We start from the raw sequence: 21,820 nt of genomic DNA on the forward strand, positions 1-21,820 counted from the left end.
TGCTCCTCTGATGCTGCTTGGCCTGCTCTGTTCATCCAGCTCCACACTTTGTTATCTCAGATTCTCTAGCATCTGCAGTTCCTACTATCTCTCATCCCATAATGAAGCTTTGTGTACTTTTCTACGTCCTCATTCTGATCATTGAGATTTTCATTGTCTTGGTGCTTATGCTTTCCTGGTGATGGATTCTGCTATTGCTTCAAGGGATTAGTGTTCACCAAGGAAACTAGTTCACCATTTGGTCTGGTGATGTCCCAAATGTCATGTTTGCAGAGCCATTTGCAGACATTCCAAATGTTGGAAGAATATGTGAAGACACATGCTTGCTTGTCTTGTACAAACCTGGTTCTGTTTTTTCATAAATTCTAGGATTGCTTGATGATAGAGACTTTTCCATTTGCAGCTGTCCAGGTTTGTTCTTTTCTCTGTGGTGGGGTCCACTTTACAGGTGCTGGAATTGGCTTTCAGAACATTTTTGTATCAAAGTTTGGGACATGCTGTTGTGCGGGTTCCCTTATTCATTTTGAGATGGAATACTAAGTTTTGTATATATCAGTCGTCCGTGCGAACCACATAGCCAATGCATCAAAAGCGAGCTCTGACGTTTGTTATCAACATCACATACGGCATATCTTGCAAGAACTTTGACGTTTAGGATTTTATCCTACCACCACCTGATCTTGTAGGTAGATCTGAAACAGTGAAGGTGTAATGTATTTGTTGCTTAATGTGTCCATGCCCCACAACCATGATTATGTGAGAACCTAGTAGACTTTGATCTTTTTCAGTCAAATACACATTTTATTCAAAGCCTGTGAGTAAGGCTGCCAAACGCTGGGTTTGTTTTTGCCAGGCAATCGATGATTCCATCACCCAACCTGCTTTTCTTGGAATTCCACAACTGAGTTAAGGGATGCATTGTCGATTGTCACTTGTATGGTCTTGGAGTTTGTGGCCAGAGATAGGTTAATATGAGAGCTTTCTCTTGTTTGCATTTCTTATAAGAACATAAGAAATAGGAGCAGGAGTCGGCCATCTGGCTCATCGAGCCTGCTCCGTCATTCAATAAGGTCATGGCTGATCTTCTCATGGACTCAGCTCCACTTACTCGCCTGCTTACCATAACCCTTAATTCCTTTACTGTTCAAAAATCTGTCTGTCTTTGCCTTAAAAACATTCAACAAGGTAGCATCAACTGCTTCATTGTGTAGGGAATTCACAACCCTTTTGGTGAAAAAGTTTCTACTCAACCCAATCCTAAATTTGCTCCCCCTTATTTTGAGGCTATGTCCCCTACTTCTCATTTCACCTGCCGGTGGATACCACCTCCCTGCTTCTATCTTATATATTCCCTTCATAATTTTATATGTTTCTATAAGACCACCACCCCCCCCTCATTTTTCTAAATTCCAATGAGTATAGTCATAGTCTACTCAATCTCTCCTCATAAGCCAAATCGTTATGAGCCTAGAGCAAAATAGTCAACAGATAGCTGGTTGTCCTCTGGAGAGTGTGCTATGAGGGAGTACAGTTATAGTTGAACAAGAGTTTACTGTCACTGTGCATTTACTATGCTTTGCTCCTGGTTTCTGTTTTTTTAAGTGTAGCTATGTTATTTGTTTTAACTCCCACTTTCACTGTTTCATTCTGTTGTAATTACAGCTCTGCTATTCATTCCTGTCAGCTTTTAACATGATAAATGTATTTATCCACATTTAATATGGAAACTCCCCATGTAAACTTGTCATACTGTAATTACACACTCTCACATAGAACTGTTGAAGAGTCATCACTGCCAAGAGGCTGTAATTATAGGATGGTAAGTTCATATAGGGAGGTGCCAACGTCAATGTCGACATATGAATTTGTAGTATAAATATAAAAATAGAATAGAATGCATAATTACAATGATCATTATCCTGAAATGTTCCCTGATTGATGCTTGATCCATCTGGTCCACATCATTCCCATGAAGCAGACCCAGTAATGCCTCCTTTCTTATTGAACTGGAAACATCAGATGTAAAAAATTCTCCAGAATTTATTCAAGGAATTGTCTGCCCTTTACACAATATCCCAGTTTTCATTAGGATATTTATGTCACTCTGCAAAACTAATCTATTTTCTTGCACCTCTCTGCAAATTTGTTTCTTCAATTTTTTCCCCACTATTTTGTGCTCTGTAGAATTCACTGAACAATGTAATGATACCTATACTTTTTTTTAACTCAAACCAAATAGATTCTCTCCTTGATCCCACTGGCACATCCTGCCTCTCCAGCACCATGATATTCTCCTTCATCAATACTGCAACCTTTCCTCCTGTCATTCCTTCCCTATCTTTCCTGAATGCCTTGAATCCAGGAGTATTTAGGACTTTGTACTAGCCTTCCTTGAGCCAGATCTCCATTATCACTTAAAATATTTCCATGTGGCAATCTAAACTTCTAGCGCATCAACTTTCTTTATCATTGTTCAGGTATTCACATGCATGCACAATAACCTCAATATAGACTTTATTACTTTGTCTCTTACTCTGATTCTGACTTGCTTCTTCCTGTACAACCTCGGCATCGTGAGGCCATAGCCCATGCCACCAGGTATACAGTGACCAGTTGAGAATGCGGAACAGAAGACACAATTAATACATTCCATTTCTGGCTGGGAGATCTTTGATTAGTTTTTAATAAGTATTTTATTAGAAATTCTAATACCTCATCATCAGCTGTTCCATACCATTGCCTTCCCTCTATTTCTAACCATAACAGAGCCTACTTGACTGCAATTATAAAATAAGCACCAAAACAAAATAAACAAACAAATGTTATAAATCAAATATCCAATATTCCATGCAAATATCAGCTAGTCAGCCTAGCATAGTCTCTACGCCTGTCTTCCATGTGCCTTTGCCAGAGTTTGTGCTCTTCCACAGCGCTAATCCACAGTGATTGCAGCATTGGTGCCAGATGCCGACTGACATTCAGTGAGAGAAGCTGTAGATGGCTTTGCAGGATGACCGTGAGCATCTTTGACCCTAGCAGGCCTGCTTTCAAACTGAATTATCTCAGGTCTGGCTGCCAGAGGGCAACAGTAAGGCCATTGGTTGAGAGGTGGGATCACGAATGCTGTCATCCTGAGAGAAGATGACAGGTTTGGTTTGTATGTGCCACAGAAGCAACATCTCAGCAATCCTAGCAAAGGTTATACAAACTTCCGGACTCTTCTGAGAGCCCATTATCTATACTAATACACACAACTGTAATGGCAGCAATCAGAGCTTGTGTAGAAGCAAGCTATACTTGAATCGCTGCAACCTGAGCTTCCACTTCAGCAACCATACATTGAGTGACTGCTGCTGGTGCTGGCATGGGAAGCTCAGACATCATCAATCACATGGTGCGTCATAAGCAGGCAGCACAAAGTTTGCATACTGGCCCACGTCAGAAGACACTGTTGAAATATGAGATCTGCACTCTTCTGAGTGAACAACGGCCTTCTGTATTGACCATATCAGTACAGTGTGGATGGTAAGAGAAGATGTCTTCGTGCAGCCTCACAGAGAAAGCTTCACCTCTAAGTGACCTGACATTGCTGTGACATGGTTCATTTTTCACATGATCAATAGCTATCCTTAGACTAAAGGTTAAATTTCCTTTACTCCACATCTCACTCTAAATTCTTCAGTAGTATCCCTTTCCATCGCCAGCATTTAATCTTGTCCATTTAATCCTTTGATTCAGCATCACATGCCTGCAGAATGGCATTGACGCAATCGTCAATGGTGTACAACTATACACTGTCCTGATCCTTGTCAGGCTTTCTCTACATATCTGTTGCAACTTGGTATTTGCTGTAATGTTGGCACTAGTTTACCCAATACACAGCCTGCTAAACATTTTCTATCAGGTCTGGTAAAGGTTCTGAAGACTGGTCACCAGACCTGAAGTGTTAGCTCTGATTTCTCTCCACAGATGCTGCCAGACCTGCCGAGCTTTTCCAGCACTTTCTGATTTTGTGTCCCCTTTCTTTTTTAAACAGGCTTCTGATCGATAAAAATGCATTATTTACTGAGAATGATTGATTTCTTCATGTTGTTAGCCACATGTTCTGCAGTGGGCCTTTTCCCACATTTCCTCCAGGCCCTGTGTGGGCTTTCCCATTCCACAGCTCACCACCTAGGAATGCCTCCAAGTGCGGTACCAGTTCACCTCCACCTTCACTGAACTTCCCTTCAGGTATTTTCTCCACTACAGCTTTTGGATCTTTGGGTTGGCTTCATAGTTTACAATCTTTGGTATTAACCACTGCTTCTAGTTCCGTGGGTCTGGTCACCATGTAGCAATGTGACATCTATGCTCTTGTGAATAAACAAAAACAGGTTTTATTCAAAACGTCAGCTTTCCTGCTCCTCTAATGCTGCTTGGCCTGCTGTGTTCATCCAGCTCTACACCTTGTTGTCTCTTTATTCAATAAAGCTATTTACAAAGGATAATAAGAGAGACCATGTCTGTGATCTGATGACACTATGTCATAGCTCCTTTCACACATGCTCAGTAACTGTACATAGAGTAACTATACAATTCCCTTTCCTCTGCAGGCATAAGCATGGGCAAATAGGGGGTCACACATGCCTTTCTCAGAGTGTATTATCATCGGAAGGGTTTAGAGGCATAAGGGCCAAATGTTGACAAATGGGACTAGGTCAGATGAAGATGTCTGGTTGGCATGAATAAGTTGGACCGAAGGGTCTGTTTCCATGCTGTCTGACTGTATGACTATGACTATTTCAAGCCAGTCTGGACTCATCCAATGCTGATGGGGATAAACTAGCAATATTTTTGCATAATATTTGAATATAGCATAGGACTATGGAATCTGATTACACTTCTAATAACCTGACTCAATTATAATTTTTACTTTCTTTTTTTCCTCTGTGGAATTTAACCCTGAAAAGTGTGAGATGATGCGCCTCAGAAGAAGTAATAAGACAAGGGAATACTCAATGAATGGCAGGACTCTAGGAAGCTCAAAGAAACAGACCGATCTTAGGGTGCTTGTCCATAGATCCCTGAAGGCACCAGGATAGTTTAATAATGTGGCTAAGAAGGCATACAGAACACTTACCTCTATCACTCGTAACATAGATTATAAGGGCAGGAAGATTATATTGAAGCTGTACAAAACTTTGTTTAGGCCACAGTTGGAGTACTGTGTACAGTCCTGGTCACCACACTATAGGCATAGTGTGAGGCACTGGAGGGTTTGCAGAGGAAATTTACCAGGATGTCGCCTGGGATCATAGAATTCCTACAGTGAAGAAAGAGGCCATTCAGCCCACTACCTGCACTGATCCTCCAAAGAGAATCCCTGCCAAGCTTAGCAGAGCCCCATCCGCGTAACCCTGCATTTACCATGGCTAATCTATCTAGCCTACACATCTCTGGACACTAGATGCTGGCATGGCCAATCCACCTAACATGCTCATCTTTGGACTGTGGGAGGAAACCAGAGCAACCAGCAGGGAATGTGCAAACTCCACACAGACAGTCACCTAAAACTGGAATCAAACTCATGTTCCCATGGCGCTGTGAGGCAGCAGTGCTAACCACCGAGCCACCGTGCCACCCCATGGATGGAGCATTATAAAAAGAAGCTGGATAAGCTTGGGTTGTTTTCTTTAGAGCAGAGAAGTTGAAACAGGGCCTTGTTGATGTGTATAGATTATTAGGGGCATGGACAGAGTGAATAGAAAACAGTGTTCCTCTTCAGTGGAAGGTCAATAACAAGGGGACATAATTTTAAGGTGAAAGGCAGGAGGTTTAGAGCAGAAATTCAGGAAAAGATTTTCCCCCAGAAGGTGGTAAGTATCTGGAATTAACTACCTGGAAGGTTAGTTGAGGTGGGAAACCTCACAACCTTTAAAAATTACTTGTATAAGTCCTTGAAATTTTATCACATTCAAGGCTATGAGCCAAGTGCTGGAAAGTACGACTAGCGTGGATTTGGAGTGGTTTTATCCATGCAGACTGAATGGGCCGAAGAGTCCATCTTTTCTATACGCTATGATTCTATGATTTTTTTATCATCTGTACTTGCAGCATATTCACTGTTGCTAACAAAAGACAATATTTAATGTGCACTTATTAATATCCCATGGTGTAGCACAGAAGTATATGACCTCGTGAAGTCTTACATAAAAACAGGGTTATGGGTTTAAGGCTTTATTATTGTAGCAGATATATTCCAGCTCCCATTTTAATGTCAAATATCCTGTTCTTATTTTTACATATTCCATTTATAACTTATTGTCTTTACATTTATAATGAAAATGGCCTATGTAACTTGTCAAATTGTAATTATGTCATTGCTCATGAACCTATCACTAAACGTGACCCAAGTGAAAGTGGGACTTACACGAGTAGAAATGGAAGAGTCCACGTGTGCATTTGAAAGAGAACTATAGTAATCTGCTGTAGCCTTTATTTTATGTTCTGTAAAATGTTAGAAGTGTAAAAAATAGACAAAGGTGCAAAGAAAAGGAAATGGAGAGCATTTTTCAAGTATTTCCTTCAGTTTTTAAAAAGAACAGTTCAATCAGTTATGAACTTTTGTTTTATTGGCAGTTTAAAAAGTTCACATCACCCTGCCTGGTAAGGCTACTGCCTGTTGAAATTTGTTTGATTTTTGATCATTTATTAGTACACAAGTTGGCATGAGGCTGAATTTTCAGGATCTTCAATTAAGTGTGGTCGGGGGATGGGCCAGAGAGGTCTCACCTTTCCTAATGGGGTCTGTAAAAACACTTCTGCTTCTCTTGATCCACAAAGAAAGGTAAAAAACAAAAACATCTAGAAGAGCTTCACTGTTTCCAAACCTCTTCTGAATATAGTTTTCTTCTAGTGGGAAAGCTGCAGTAATTTCCCTACTCGCTGTGTAACTGTCATATCCTAACAAATTCATAGTTGAAAAAGATCCTGCTGGCTTCTGATGGGTGCCTGTTCAGAAGAGTAGGTTAATTTAGAAGACATTGGATTCCACATGATACAGCATAAGTTAAATCAACTGGTTGATTTCCGTAGGGTGAGTACAGTTAGCTGTTTCTAGTTAATTTTAAAAGCAAAGAAGGGTTCTTTAAGGGAAACAGACAAAAAGAGAATTAATGACGGCATTAGATATCACATATACTTTGATTGTTATTTATTATTGACAATTTTTTTCTGTAAAGAAAATAAATGCAGCTAGTAGGGTAATAATCGTAATAGACTACAAACTGTCTTATATTGTTTTAATTAAGTTATTCCCTGTAGTAATTGCATTACACTGATAATATTGTTGATTTGTACTGGATGCAAACACGATCTTCAGTGATCACTGTTTAAATTAGTGATGCAGATTCGGAAGAATACACTGTCCAATGAAAACACTATACTGAAGGTAATATTTTAATTCAATATTTAAGCTGTAAAAAATGTCAAGTACCTGTTGGTTTTCTGCCTGGATTCTTACTATGAATAAATGATAGCCATGTATAATTACATGTTTTCTAATCCAAACTACAGTAACTGATCAGCTAACACTGTAAAACATCAACAGAGATTGTGCACAGCTGGTTGAGACACTAATCCTTTAGTACCACTCTTTCTTTCTTTCCATTATTATGAATTCAACTCAGCAAAATTATTGGATTGTCATGACTCACGGGGGTAGCATGCTGGAAATTAAGCCCCACTCGTCCTGAATTTGTCACAAAAGTTAAAGACTATAAAATAAGTACACGTGATTTTTAGACTCAGTTTGATAGAAAGCATAAACCAGCTTTCTGTCTTTAGCAAGAATTATCATAACACTCCTCTATATCTTATTCCCATTCCCAAGCTTGTCAGTTACCAATCCCACAGCTGTTGGCAAGTAAAAAGCCTTTGTCACCAACAGTGGATCAACTTCTTCTTGCTAACCAGAGTTGAATTCTGTTCATCTGCAAGCATTTCAGTTTCAGCGTGTTTAAACAACTGTTTACAACGCTTGCTATGAGTGGCAGCTTACTTGCTTTCAAGCCATGCAGCATTCCTTTAAAACACTGCTTTTAAAACAACTTCTTCTTATTTCAGTTCACGATCTTAAAAAGCACAAAATAAAAAGGCATTGTCCTTACAAGGGTTTTGTTCAACGACATGGTGTTTAATATTATGGCCAATACACCTCATAAAGAAGAACAGAAAACTCTAAGATACTTCAATTTGACATTTTATTTATTGTATGAGAGACCCTAAATTGATTTTGTTTTATTCATTCACGGGATGCAGGTATTTCTGACTAGGTCAACAATGATTGCTAATCCTCAACTGCCCTTGAGAAGGTGGTTGTGGGCTGTTTTCTTGATCAGTTCATATGATGTAGGGATACCCACATTGCTGTTAGGAATGGAGTTCTAAGACTTTGACCAGCAATAGTGAAAGAATGACATCGTAGTGCCAAGTCAGGATTGTGTATGGTTTGGAAGAGAATATGCGAGTGGTGGTGCTCCTATACATCTGCTGCCTTTGTTCTTTCAGGCAGTAGAGGTTGCAGGATTGGAACCCAAACCAAGTGTCACTAAGTAGGTTATTTCTGAGTTAGTGCAACCTGATAGCTCTGTTGAAAGAGACAACAAGGTCCTTTTATGACTTTGCTGACGATTGAGAGTAGACTGAAAGGACTGTAATTCACTGGGTTAGTTTTGCCCTCATTGTAAGGCATGGCTACTTCTAGACCACATGTCTTTAGTACTATGCCAAAGTGTTGAGTCAGGGCCCATAGCTTTTACAGTATGCAGTGCCTATGGCTGTTTCTTTCCTCATGTCAAGTGAATTGAGTTGCATGGAGACTTGCATCTGAGGTGCTGGAGACTTCATTAAGAGAATGAGATGGATCATCCACTTGATACTTCTGGCTGAAGACTGGGGGAAATACATCAGTCTAATCTTTTGCACTGAGGTACTGGGCTCACCCATCATTGAGGGTGGGGATATTCGAGGAGCCCCTTCCTCCTGTTAGTTAATTTTTTAATTGTCTGCCACCACTCATCAATAGATGTGGCAATCTGCAGAACTTAGATCTGATCTATTGGTTGTGGGATTGTTCTAGCTATTTGACATTCAGGTAGTCATGTGCTTGCAGCTTCAACAGTTTGCTACCTTTTTTGTTATGCATGGTGCTGCTCTTGGCATGCCCTCTGACATTCCTTATTGATGTAGAACAATGGAAATGAAGCCTTCTTGTTATGTAAAGGAAGTTTATTTTATAATTTGAAACATTTTGTGTTTTGCAGTTTTTATTTTCAGAAAAGTTACCTCATCTGTTTGAATCTTCTATTAGAAGTTACACAATATTTGTGTCCATTGAATTTGTGATATCTAAATTTTTCACAGTTATTAATCTATTTTTGTAATTTATCGTATAATCTGGTGCCTCACAACTTCATTCTAAAACAAAGACAAAGCTCTGAAAATATTATGCAGTGCATTAGATGTATAATGGTCACGGATTTGTGTTTCTCAATGATCTGCAAAGGAGTTCGCTTGTAATTAGTATGACTCAAACAGCACATACTCTAGGATTACTCAACACTACTGCTGGAGATAAAATGAAGAGAGATCAGGGCCATCATCATAGTCAGTGCTAACAATGTAAATACTGGTCTACACTTAGAAATATTGCATAATAATTATGAATATATATCAGATATAGTAAATAAGATATAGTAAGTTAGCTAATGTTATCAAGTAATGAATGATGGACTAGTATATTCCAAGGCCCAGGTTCTTTATTTGCTTTTACATCTGCAACCTCTAGTTCACCAACATCTGTTTCTCATAATGCAGTACATTAACATTGTGATGGAGTTTGGCATATTCTGTTGAAGTGTGAACAAAGTAATGTAAGCCTTTATCATTTTATATTGTTGCACAATTTTAGTGGTGATCTTAAAGGTATTGTCTATTTTGATTGAGAGTTTAGGTTGTGAAGAGAAAATTTTACAAATAGATTTTTTAAAAATTCATTCTTGTGATGTAAGTATTGCTGGCAGCATTTATTATCATCCTTAATTTACTTGCAAAATTGGTGGTGAGCTTATGTTTTAAATGGCTGATGTCCTGTGTGTGGGAAGAATCACATTGATGTACAAAAGGTATCCCAAGATTTTGAGCCAGCAACAGTCAAGTAACAGGGATATACTTTCAAGTCAAGATGGTGTGTGACTGAGTGACTTTCAGGTAGTGGTGCTCCTCTACATATGCTGCCTTGTTTTTTCATATGGTATAAGTTACAGATTTAGAAGTTGCTGTTATAAGAGTCTTGGTGAGTTGTTGTAGTGTATCTGGTAGATAATGCACACCATGCAATGGTAGAGGGTGTGAATGCTTAAGGTGGGGCTGGGATGCTGATCAAGCAGTGGCAGATACCTTCTAATTATTTTTCTTTCCCTGTACTTCCTGCTTTCTGCTTTATTCTCTATTGTACACTCCATCTGAAATTTATTATAAGCTTACAATTCATCTTTTTGTTAGCCACACTCTGTCTGCAGCTGACCAAGTGCATGGTGGAAGAGGTTCTGTGAAGCTGACAAACTCTGAAGGCTTTGATCAATTACACTGAAAAGGCTCAACTAGAGACAACCTTATTGAAACATTTAGGACTGTGAGGGCTCTTGATATGGTAGATGTGGACAAGTCGGTTCCCCTTGTAGGAGAGTCTAGGTCCAGAGAACCTAATCTCAGTGGATAGGGTCACCCATTCAAGACAGAAATAAGGAAGATTTTCTTCTCAGGTTGCAGTGAATCTGCGGAATTCTTTACCACAGAGGGTTGTAAAGAATAGGTTGTTAAGTATTTTCAAGGTTGAGATATACAGCCAGAGCCCAGGATGGGAAAGATGTGTACATCACTTGAGGATCCTTGTAGTCCTTGTCGGTTTGTTTCCCTCCAGTGCTCATCCAATTACCTTTTGAAATCATTGATTACCTCCACTTCCAATGAGCAGTGAATTTCAACTCATTACAACTTAATGCATAAAAAAGATTTCTTATATTATTTTGACTTCCCTTGCCCAAAGCCTTGTCCAACTTATATCAAGTCATAATCTTCTGTTCTCTTTTGCATGCTGTATATTGTTCAGTAACTTATTGTTACAGAAATTTGTGTTTATATAGTGCCTTTCATGATCTCATGATGTTTTACAGTTGGAAATAATTTCGAGTGTAGTCACTGACGTAAAATGTTGCAAAATAGGTCAGCCAATTTGAAACAAGATTCTCACACGCACCGATGAGCCAAATGAACAGACACGCTTATTTTGCAATATTGTTTTAAAAATATTGGCCACAGGAACACTGACGTTCTCCCTTGAATAATGATATGTGGGTTTACAGCTTAGGATCACATCTAAACTTTGACAATTAAATCCTGTCTTTGTGTTGCATTAAAACGTGAGCCTAGATTGAGTGTGCAAATTCTGGAGTGTGGGTTGAACCCACCCCATCTAAGGCAAGGATGCTACATATCAGCAAAGTTGACACAATAGGGGGAAGGGGAAGGGTGGGGTAACAGAAAGATTTCATTGCAAGGCTAAGTATTTCACATATTTGTGAGTGTTATTATTTTTCTAAGGTCATTTCCAGTGGAATATCCAGATGCTAAAAATGTTGGTTTTCAAAATATTGGCTTGACGCGCTGCACAAAAATGGTTAAAATGAGTCATCAGTTAATAGGTGGAGGCATTGCTTAATATTGTGTTCTTCCTTCCACAAATATTTTGTTTCCATAATAAACTAAAAATATCTAAATTTTTTTTTCAAAAATGAAACCATTGAATTTATTTTGATAAAAATCTACGGTGTCTATACTTGGGTCAGGAAGGTGAATGGCACAGTCTAGGGGAATTAGACCAGACTAAGGGGCTTGGACATGAAAACCTGAATGACGAATGAGTGTGACTTTGACCTGCATGTTGACAAGGCGGACTGGGCAGATGTGCTGTTGAAGGTCAGTGAGGTTTAGCTGATCCACGCTGGTGCAGCCTTCCCCCACCCCAGAGGCTCCACGTGTACTCTCACCTCTGCAGCCACACGCATGCGCCTAATGTATCTTTTTTTTTCATCCCAAATGACAGGTTCCAGGAGGAAGAGGCGGGATGGGACCGTTTAATGAATATCACAAGGTAATGTCGCTCTGGTATTCCCTCTTTTTTTTTTAAACAATCCCCTCCGCCCCAATATCAGCCTTCAACCTGATGGTACCTGGTTGGGTTAAATGAACCCTGCAGTTAGTTAGATTTTTTTTGGGTGGGGGCGATGCTGGAGGTTTGGGTGATTTTGTCGCATTTTTGTACAGGGTGGGGAAATTGACAGATGAGAGTTCGTGTCCCTGCGCTGGTGCAGAAGGTGACTGTGAATGTGATGTTGTGGATCGAGAGAGAGAGAGAGAGAGAGAGAGGATGGAGATTGTATATATTTTTTCTGGTTTGGCTCAGTGACTGAGTGGAGTGTTGTCTATTTGCACGGAGTGGGTGGGGGAAGTGAGTGGAACTGGTGGTGTCGCTTTGCAGCTCTCTCTCTCTCTGTGTGTATGTGTCTGTCTCCGATCGCAATGTCTGACCGAGAGGCTGACGGCAGTAGCTCCTGTCGGAGACAGCCAGCCCCCGGCCGCCTTTAGAGGCAGAGTCCAGCCGGAATGGAACAGGTATGTTGTTCTCCTCCTCGCTCCGGGTCGGTGGGAGCTTGAGATTTGTTTCGGTACAGGCTCTCTCTCTCTCTCCCACACACACACACACACACGTTGTTTTGTGTTGGGCAGGACCAGAAGGTGCGAGAGAAGAGAAGTCCACGCAGCCGCATCCCGAGACTGGTTCTCCGCCCTTATCCCCACATCCAGAAGGGATCGCCTTCTTCCGAGTCCCCTATCTCCGAGGAGGACAGCCGGGATTACGACCCCAGCTCCGGCCAGTCCCGGAGATCCACCACCGTCAGCAGCATCAGCTTCTGTTCAGGTACCTCCTTGCTGAGCGGGCATTCATCATTCGGTTTCCTTGCTTTATCTCAACCTCTCCCTCCCCAAAGACTACGTGCTCTTTTCTTCATGATACAGGCATTTGTTTTGTGTGGAACCCATCATTTCTGTTTATAGTTTGACAACAGGGCTGCCCCCACTTAGTGACTGTACTGCAGTCCCTGCTATCTGTAGGATTGCTGCCAAGGTCAAGATAATGTGATACCAGATAAAATGTTGGAATGGTCCCAAAAAGGGAGGAATCCAAATGCTGAACGTTTACTGGTTAGCATTTTCAGCTTGAGACAATGGATGTTTTTTCTCTCTCTCTTTTCCCCCCTTACAGGGTCATCTAGCTGTGCCCACAACACATTTACATGGACTCTGTCTTGCAACATTATTTAGCAAACTTTTCTCCTCTCATTCCAGTTGATCTGGTTTGCTGAGTGGAAAATAAAATGGCAACCACCCTTCTCAACAGACAGACACTCATTTACATCATAAAATGTAAATAATGCAGGCCGTATGGGAGATGCATGGGTTTATCGGGGATGTTTTGAGGATAGATTCTGAGCACATTTTTCTGTGTGGCTTTAAATATTCCTTTTTTGTTTGTTGGCTGTGCTTACTCTCTCTGTTGTTCGCATCAATCATTTCAGTCAAAGGCTACAACCACAACCAGGGAAATTTAAACCGTATGAAAGGCTGGGTTTGAGCTGGGCTTTGGGGTTGAGGGTGCCTTGAAGTCTGAAAAATTCAATTGATACTAACTGAGTCAGGAAAGTGGAAAGTAGAAATACCTGCTGCAAAAAGGCAAGTTAGAACATATAACCAAATAATGAGGTGGTGAACATCATTCCGATTTTGATGGAATGGTTAGCTATGTTTCCCAAGCCGGAAACATAGTAGCGTCATTGAGGCAAAGACCTCATGCAGTCAGGAGGTGAACGCCTTTACACTGTGAATGCAGGCATCTGCTCCTGTCATCTGGCATCACTGACAATCTTCCCCTTTTCACCCCCCTCCCGTGGATCCTCAAGGCATCCAATTCCAGCAGGGAGTCTTCTCTACACCAGTCCCTCGGCTCCCACTCCCCTTGTCCAATTACCAAACCACCAAACCATTGACTTCCCTACCCCTCACAGCGATCTCCCCACTCTGCCCCCATCATAACCCACGATCCACCATATCAGATCTTTGATCCAACTCCTACCAGTAAGCCTAGGATTCTTCAACATCCGCAGCAGCCCCCAATTCCCCTGAAGCATATATTGTCAACCCCAACCCATCAACCACTAGCTTCCAGTCTAAATTCACTACCAGGCCACCCATCTCTTTCCAACACCGCCCCCCCCCACAACCCCAATTGCCACACCACCAATCTGTCCTACCCTAGGATCTTGAATACCTCGCTACCTCACAGCCAGCCCCACCAACTCACCCCATTGGGACTTCAATTCAATCTCTAAGCTAGTGAGGTCTCCCTCCTATTCTCCTCTCATCTGAAGTCTTTGACCTCCATCCAAGCCTCTGATTCTTCCCTTCGAGGTTCATGAACACCTCCAAGCACCTGGTTCCTTTTCCGTCGCCAACTCTGTCCCACTGTCCAGGTGTTCGACTTCTGCCCTCCTGTCAGAACGCTGAAATCCCACTTCAAGGAACCTGTCAACCAACACCCTCAATAGACCTCTGTTCCTGCCTTAAAGATTCCCACCTTACCTGGCGCTGTGTTCGTCATCAAGAACTCCCTGCTGTACTGAGAGCCTGACTGGGTTGGCAGGCACTGATCTGATTGGTGACACCACACAAGTGATCTGGAATCAGAATTCCAGCCTGTGTATAAATTCTCAATTTTTGAGATCACCCATGACTTTCTGAACCAGTGAGTGGTTCAAGCAAGTAAAAATTCAGCCCAATGTTCATTGTATGTCCCAATGAAATGGTACAAGCATCGTTGCTCTATTTGTCTGTAAGAATAAATGTACCATAATATTGCAGATTCGGTTGAAGCATTCAAGAGAAAATTGGATTGTTATCTGAAAGGATGCATGTAAAGGGCTATGGAGAGAAGGCTGGGGAATGGTAGTAGGTGAATTGCTTCTTCAAAGAACCAATACAGACATAGTAGGCTGAATGTCCTCTTTCTATGCTGCAACCATTCTGTGACGTCAATAAGTGTATAATAAGAAAATAAATTTATAATAACATCAGTAAGTTGAGGAAGATATTCTCACAATATCATATTTTAATATTGTCAATATTTTAAATACAACTGAATACTTTTTTCCTTTGGGAAGATATACATTCTATTTAGATGCATTTTTGAACAGTTTTTCATGAATATGTTCAATTCTATTACAGACTCAAGTCCTAAAATAATGGTGCATGTTTATCTGTTCACAACTACATTGAGCAATTAATTAAGTTAATGCTGCTACTACTATACAGAGTACATTGTGTAATATGATGAATGAGTCGTGAGTAATTGCTATAGACATTGAGATTTGAACAGTTTAATAGCATGTAATCCTAAATAAAATTGAACTTGAATGTAAAATACTAAGGAATCCGTGACTAAACTTTAAACTTTATTTTTGAGGTGTGCCTGTCATTTGATAAACATTAGATAACAGGACCCTTCTGTGAAACCTAAATGAAGATGAATCTAATTTGCTCAACATCTGAGGCATTCCGTACTATCTGTCATTGTATGACATCAGAGGTCAAAAAGCAATGGTTAAATTAATTATTACGTTTGGTGTGCTACTTCGAAAACAAATCATTTTGCAACTCACAGCCTTGAAATCAGTAGTTAGTTTTAATTAATTATTTTATTTAAATGTCATCCGGTTCTGAACTAGTCCATTAATAAATGCATTAATTGTAATAAGTATATTAAAAATTTGGCAGTAACATCAACGAATATTCCTTACTTTGGTCTGTAAGTTCACATTTTTAACAAAGCTGAAGCTAATACTATATTTTAATAAACTGCCAAATATCACTATAGCACTTCATTATTCTGGTAATAATCTCAAAATGTCTGAATGAAATTTTAAAATGCAATAAAAGAAGTTATCTCATCAACCTTATTGATCTCTAATTCAACTATTCATTTGTTTTAGACCTATATTTTAACAAATCTAACCACCCTAATTTCAGCACCATTTTCATAAAAATACTACTTTTATGTCCCAATTGTAGGTTGGAGCAACACCGGTTTAAAAACTATCTGTAGACCTCATCAAACCTATTTATTTTGTGATATAGAATCATAGAGTAATACAGCATGGAAAGAGGTTCTTCGGTCCAACTCATCCGTGTGGACCAAATTTCCCAAACTAAACTAGGCCCATTTCCCTGTGTTTGACTCTTATCCCTCTAACCCTTTCCTATTTATGTACCTGTCCAAATGTCTTAAATGTTGTAAACAAATCTGCATCTACCACTTCCTCAAGTAGTTCATTCCATATAAGAACCACCCTCTGTGTGAAAAAATTGCCCCTCAGGACTTTCTTTTTTAAATCTTCCTCCTCTCACATTAAAAATTTCCCTCTAGTTTTGAACTCCCCGATGCGAAGGAAAAGACCTTTCCTATTTACCTTATCGATGCTCCTTGTGATTTTATAGACCTCTATAAGGTCACCTGTCAATCTCCAGTGAGCAAAGTATCAGCCTATCCAGCCTCAGCCTCAACACAAACCCTCCAGTCCCAGCAACATCCAGGGAAATCTTTCCTGAACCCTCTTCAACTTAATAGTATCCTTCCTATGGCAGGGCGACCAGAACTGTGCACAGTAGTTCAAAAGTGACCTCACCAATGTCCCATACAACCACAACATGACATCCCAACTCCTATATTCAGAGGTATGAGTAATGAAGGCAAGTGTGCTAAATGCCTTCTTAACCACCCTGTCTACTGGTGATGCAACTTTCAAAGAACTATTTTCCTGAACCCCTACGTCTCTCTGTTCGACAACATTCCCCAGGGCCCTTGCATAACTGTTTAAGTCCTGACCTTGTTCGTCTTACCGTCTGTAATTTCTCTATTTTGTATGTTGAAATGGGAAGGACTGTTGAAGCACAAATATATTTTGTAACTGAAGACATTCAAAAGTGTTAGATTTTTATTCATTCACTGGATGTGGGCATTGCTGGCTGGGCTAGTATTTGTTGTGCATCTCCAGTTACCTTCAGGAAGGTGGTGGTGAGCTGCCTTCTTAATCTGCTACAGTCCTTGGCATGTAGACACCCACAACTTTTGGGAAGGTACTTCAGGTTATTGCCCCAGTGACAGCGAAAGAATGGCGATACTTTTCAAATTAGGTTAGTGTGTGCCTTAGAAGGAGCTTGCAGGTGATGATGTTCCCATGTATATACTGTGCTTGTCCTCCTATTCTATCATAAGACATAGGAACAGTGTAGACCATTCAGTCCCTCGAGCTTGTTCTGCCATTCAGTAGGAACATTGCTGATCCAATATTCCTTATGTCCACTTTCCTGCCCTCAAGTGGTAATGGTTGCAGGTTCGGAAGGTGCTATTGAAGGAGGCACAGTGAATCACTATACGGCAATGTGTGGATCATCCATACTGCTACCACTGTATCAGTGGTGAAAGAAGGGAGTGTTGAAAGTGGTGGGTTGCTAATTAAGTTGTTGCTAGCTTTGAGTTTCTTGACTGTTGGAGATAGATGTACTCATCCAGACAAGTGGGGAGTATTCATAATCATCCGGGCAAGTGAGGAGTATTCCATCATACTTCTGATTGATTGTTACTTGTTGATGGTGGGCAGGAGGTGAGTTACCTGCTGCAGAATTCCTTATCACTGACCAGCTTTGTAGCCATTATGTTTATATGGCTAGTCCAATCAGTTTCTGATAACCTCAGGATGATGATAGTAAGGAATTCGGTGATAGTGATGCTATCGAACATCGTGAGGTCATGGTTAGATTTTGTCTTGTTGGAGATGGTCATTGATTGGCACTTGTGTGGAGCAGATTTAACGTGCTGCTCATCAGTTCAAGCTTGGATGTTGTCCAATGGACATGGACTACTTCAGTATCTGAAGTGTCATGAATAGTTCTGGACATTGTGCAATCATCTGCAAATATCCCCACTTCTGATCACATGGTAGAGGGAAGGTCATTGATGAAACAGTCGAAAATGTTCGGGCTTGGGACACTGGCCTGTGGCAGTGCAGCAATGCTGTCCTCAGGATGAGATAATTGATCTCTAGTATTCACGCACGTACTATCTCATGCTAGTTGTAACTCCAACAGCCTTGATTCCCAGTTTTCCTTGGGTTTATTGGTACCATTCTTAGCTGCAGCCTTAATGACTGAGGCAGTGTCAGTCACCTCCTCTTTTGTCCATGTTGGACCAAAGCTGTAATGAGGTCAGAAGTTGTGTGGCCCTATCAGAACCCAAACTGAGTGTAAGTGAGCAGTTTATTCCTTTTTCAATTGCAGCCTGATAACACTGTCGACAACCCCTTCCGTTACTTTGCCGATGAGAGAGAGTAGGCTGGATCGGTCACTGTTGGCCATGTTGGATTTGTTCTGCTATTTGTGGACAGAGCAGACCTGGGCAGTTTTCCACATCCCTTTTGAAGAAGGGTCACTGGACCTGAAATGTTAACTCTGTTTTCTGTCCAGAGATGCTGCTAGACCTGCTGAGTTTTTGCAGCAATTTCTGTTTTTTTGTTTCTGATTTCCAGCATCCACAGGTCTTCGAGTTTTCAGTTTTCCACGTTGATGGGTAGATGCCAGTGTTGTATCTACATTATAACAGCTTAGTTAGTTAAAGGTGTAGCTAGTCCAAAGTACAAGTCTTCAGTACCAGACCAACTCCGCACCCCACCCCCCAACTCTCCTATCCCCCCAACCCTCCTCTCCCCCTCTCAAAATATTCTAAGGAGATAGCCTGCACCCTAACTTATATTTATTTGAAGGCAGGTGTTGGAGTTGTGTTCCAGATGTGGTTCAGTTGGTCCACCACCAAGCTTTGATCAAAAAACTTTGTTCTTACAACATAGTTAAAATACAGAGGAAAAATGAATTTGCATAACTTTAACTATATCAAAATGCTTCACAAGATAATGCATTATTTAACCACTAATCATCAACTGTTCCAGTATTGGCAGCATCCCAATGAACATACCCTTTGGCAAAAATGCGATTTGGCAAAACAGTTAGGATTCTCACGTGCTATCTCACTTTAGCCCAGGAGGAAGAAACAATCTGCCCCTTTTGATTTCTAAAAGGAAGTGTATCATCTGAGACTTTCCTGTAGCAGCTTTCAGCAGCCAGCAGACCTTCAATTAACTGAAAGCAAAGGTGAAAACCTTCCTGGGTCTGTGTGAGCCCTGACCCCATCCATTCATGATTCATCTGTTTCAATTTTGGAAAAAGCACCCAGGGAGAACTCAAAAGCTGTTTACCGACTGCCTGTCTGAAGGAGATATTTTGGCACCACTGTGGCAACATATCTCTCTGCAACAGAAACAGGGAGAATACATCTCTCTTAAAGGCACAGTACTTCACAAGTACTATAGCTGAAATATTGTCAGGCCCCACAGCCTTTGTAATATCCAGTGCCTTCAGCCATTTCTCGATGTCACATGGATGAATGGAATTGGTTGAAGACTGTCTGTCTGTGATCCTGGGGGCTTCAGATAGAGGCCAAGGTGGATCATCCACTCTGCACATCTAGCTGAAGATGGACACAAGTGCTTCTGCCTTGAAATTTACACTTAGATGCTGGACCTTTGCACTGTTGAAAATGTGGATGTTTATTTAGCCTCCCCTCCGCCATAATTCATGACTGATGAGGCAGGACAGCAGAACTTAGGTCGAATCCATTGCTTGTGGAATCGATTAGCCCTGTCTGTTGCATGCTAACTCTGTTGCTTGGCACACAGGTAGACCTGTGTTGTACCCTCACCAGGTTAACACTTCATTTTAGGTGTTCCTGCTGCTACTCCTGGCATGTCCTCCTTTAGTCTTCATTGAACCAGAGTTCATTTCCCAACTTGATGATATTGTTTAAACACAATTTTGCTGCTCATCACACAGAACATTTCAAAGGTGCTAGGACCAGAGTTGCTAGATCTGTTTGAAATCTGTTCCATTTAACATGATAGTAATGCCACATCATACGATGGAGGGTAACCTCGGTGTGAAGATGGGACTTTTTTCCCCACAGCGACTATGCTGTGGTCACTCTTAACCATGGACAGGTGTATGTATGACAAGATAAAGTAAGTTTTTTTTTTTTTCCCTGCAGATTACCAATCCAATGGCATTCCCAGTAGCTCTCCTACATAAATATATCTGTGGTACAGGGGAGCGTTTAGAGGCGTCCCATCTTATCAACAATTCTGTCTGGGCTAAAATTAATGCAGCCCAGTTTTTTGAGGGTGTATGTTTCAACGTGACTAATTACAACTGTTCAATTATTAAATGCATTTTCAGGTAGAGAAATGCGGTTTTCCTTTTGTTTAGCATTTTAACCACGTGCATATAAATGGTAGAAAGATGAAAAATAAAATGGCTGCTCAATTTTAATGTACTTTTCATCTCCTCTTAAAACCCTGTTCTCCAAATAAAACACAATTTTCCATTTAGGAGGCCTAATCCTAAATATAATACATGGGCAATTTTGGTTTACTATTTGGAGGTTATTTAACTGCAAATAACTGAGCCCCCCCGCCCACCACCACCACCAGTGCACACCCACATGTAACTCCAAAGTTCTGTCTGGGAAACAACTCGTCCCACATTTTGACAAAATACTTGAGACAATTATAAGCTGCGAGGAGGAAAGTGTAGAACTTAGGAAGGACATTGGCACATTGATGGAATGGACAGGACACTCTCGGAGCAGTTAATGAAGCGTACAATATTCTAATGAACAGGGTACTAAAGTAGAGTGGTTATTATGAACTTAAATAAGACCTCAACTGAAGTATTGTGTCCTGTTCTGAGTGCCGTGTTATAGGAAGGATATGAATGCACTGGATACAGAAAAAGCTTGAGAATGAAACTTGGGAAGAGATACCTCCGTTATCAGGAAAGATTTGAGAAGTTGAAACTTTTTTTCTTTGGAGCCGCTGGGGAGATTTGCTAGACATTTTAAAGTCATGAGCGCAATGGACAGAGTAAATAGAGAGATACTATCCCCACCATAATAGATGGAGATGGCATAGTTTTAAAGTGTTTCGCAAAAGAAAAAAATGCAAAGTTAGAAAAAACAATTCATACAGCAATTAGTTAGGATCTGAAATGTACTGCATGGAAGTGCGGTAGAGGCAGGTTTAATTAAAGCATTCAAGAGAGCATTAGATAATTAGTTAAATAGAAAATAATGTGTAGGGTTATTGGCATTAAGTTAAAATGCTTAGAAAGTCAGTGCAGACACAATGGGTTTAATGGCCCCTTTCTCCAATGTAACAATTCTGTAATTCTCTTGATGGTTACCATATGAAAATTATGTGAAATTTCAACTGAGATTGCATTATCAAGACTATGAGCAGGATAGTAACAGTAAACATGTGTATCTGTTCTGTTCTTGCTTAATTACTAGTTTTCCATTTCTGAAGTCTGGTGTACAAGATCTTCCAACAGTAACACAGGTTAAACAGCCATGGAACTGGAACACTACAGGAGCTAAATCAGCATTACTTGAAAATCTGTCAACGTATGAGTCAAGAGAATCAGATTGTTGCTGCTGGTGAATGGATTATTAGACTTTTGGCAAATTTAAGACGTTTATAGCCAAAGTAAAGTAGGGCACTTTCTA

General features: G+C 40.6%; 1 protein-coding gene across 4 annotated transcripts in view; it reads left to right on the forward strand.

Annotated features, from left to right (window-relative positions):
* The window catches only part of LOC109915040 (syntabulin-like), an 84,794-nt gene that overhangs the window by 15,489 nt on the left and 47,485 nt on the right, over positions 1–21,820 (forward strand). For 3 of the 4 annotated variants that reach the window (XM_048596265.1, XM_048596266.1, XM_048596268.1), the window contains exons 2-3: positions 12,146–12,193; positions 12,829–13,021. In XM_048596265.1, coding sequence (XP_048452222.1) covers positions 12,167–12,193; positions 12,829–13,021 — 220 coding nt within the window. In that variant the 5' untranslated portion in view covers positions 12,146–12,166. Of the gene's footprint in view, positions 1–12,145; positions 12,194–12,300; positions 12,715–12,828; positions 13,022–21,820 lie in introns of those variants that run through there. The other variant, XM_048596267.1, reaches the window with a different exon arrangement.

The sequence above is a fragment of the Rhincodon typus genome, chromosome 4 (assembly GCF_021869965.1).
Source record: "Rhincodon typus isolate 14 chromosome 4, sRhiTyp1.1, whole genome shotgun sequence".
NCBI lineage: Eukaryota > Metazoa > Chordata > Chondrichthyes > Orectolobiformes > Rhincodontidae > Rhincodon > Rhincodon typus.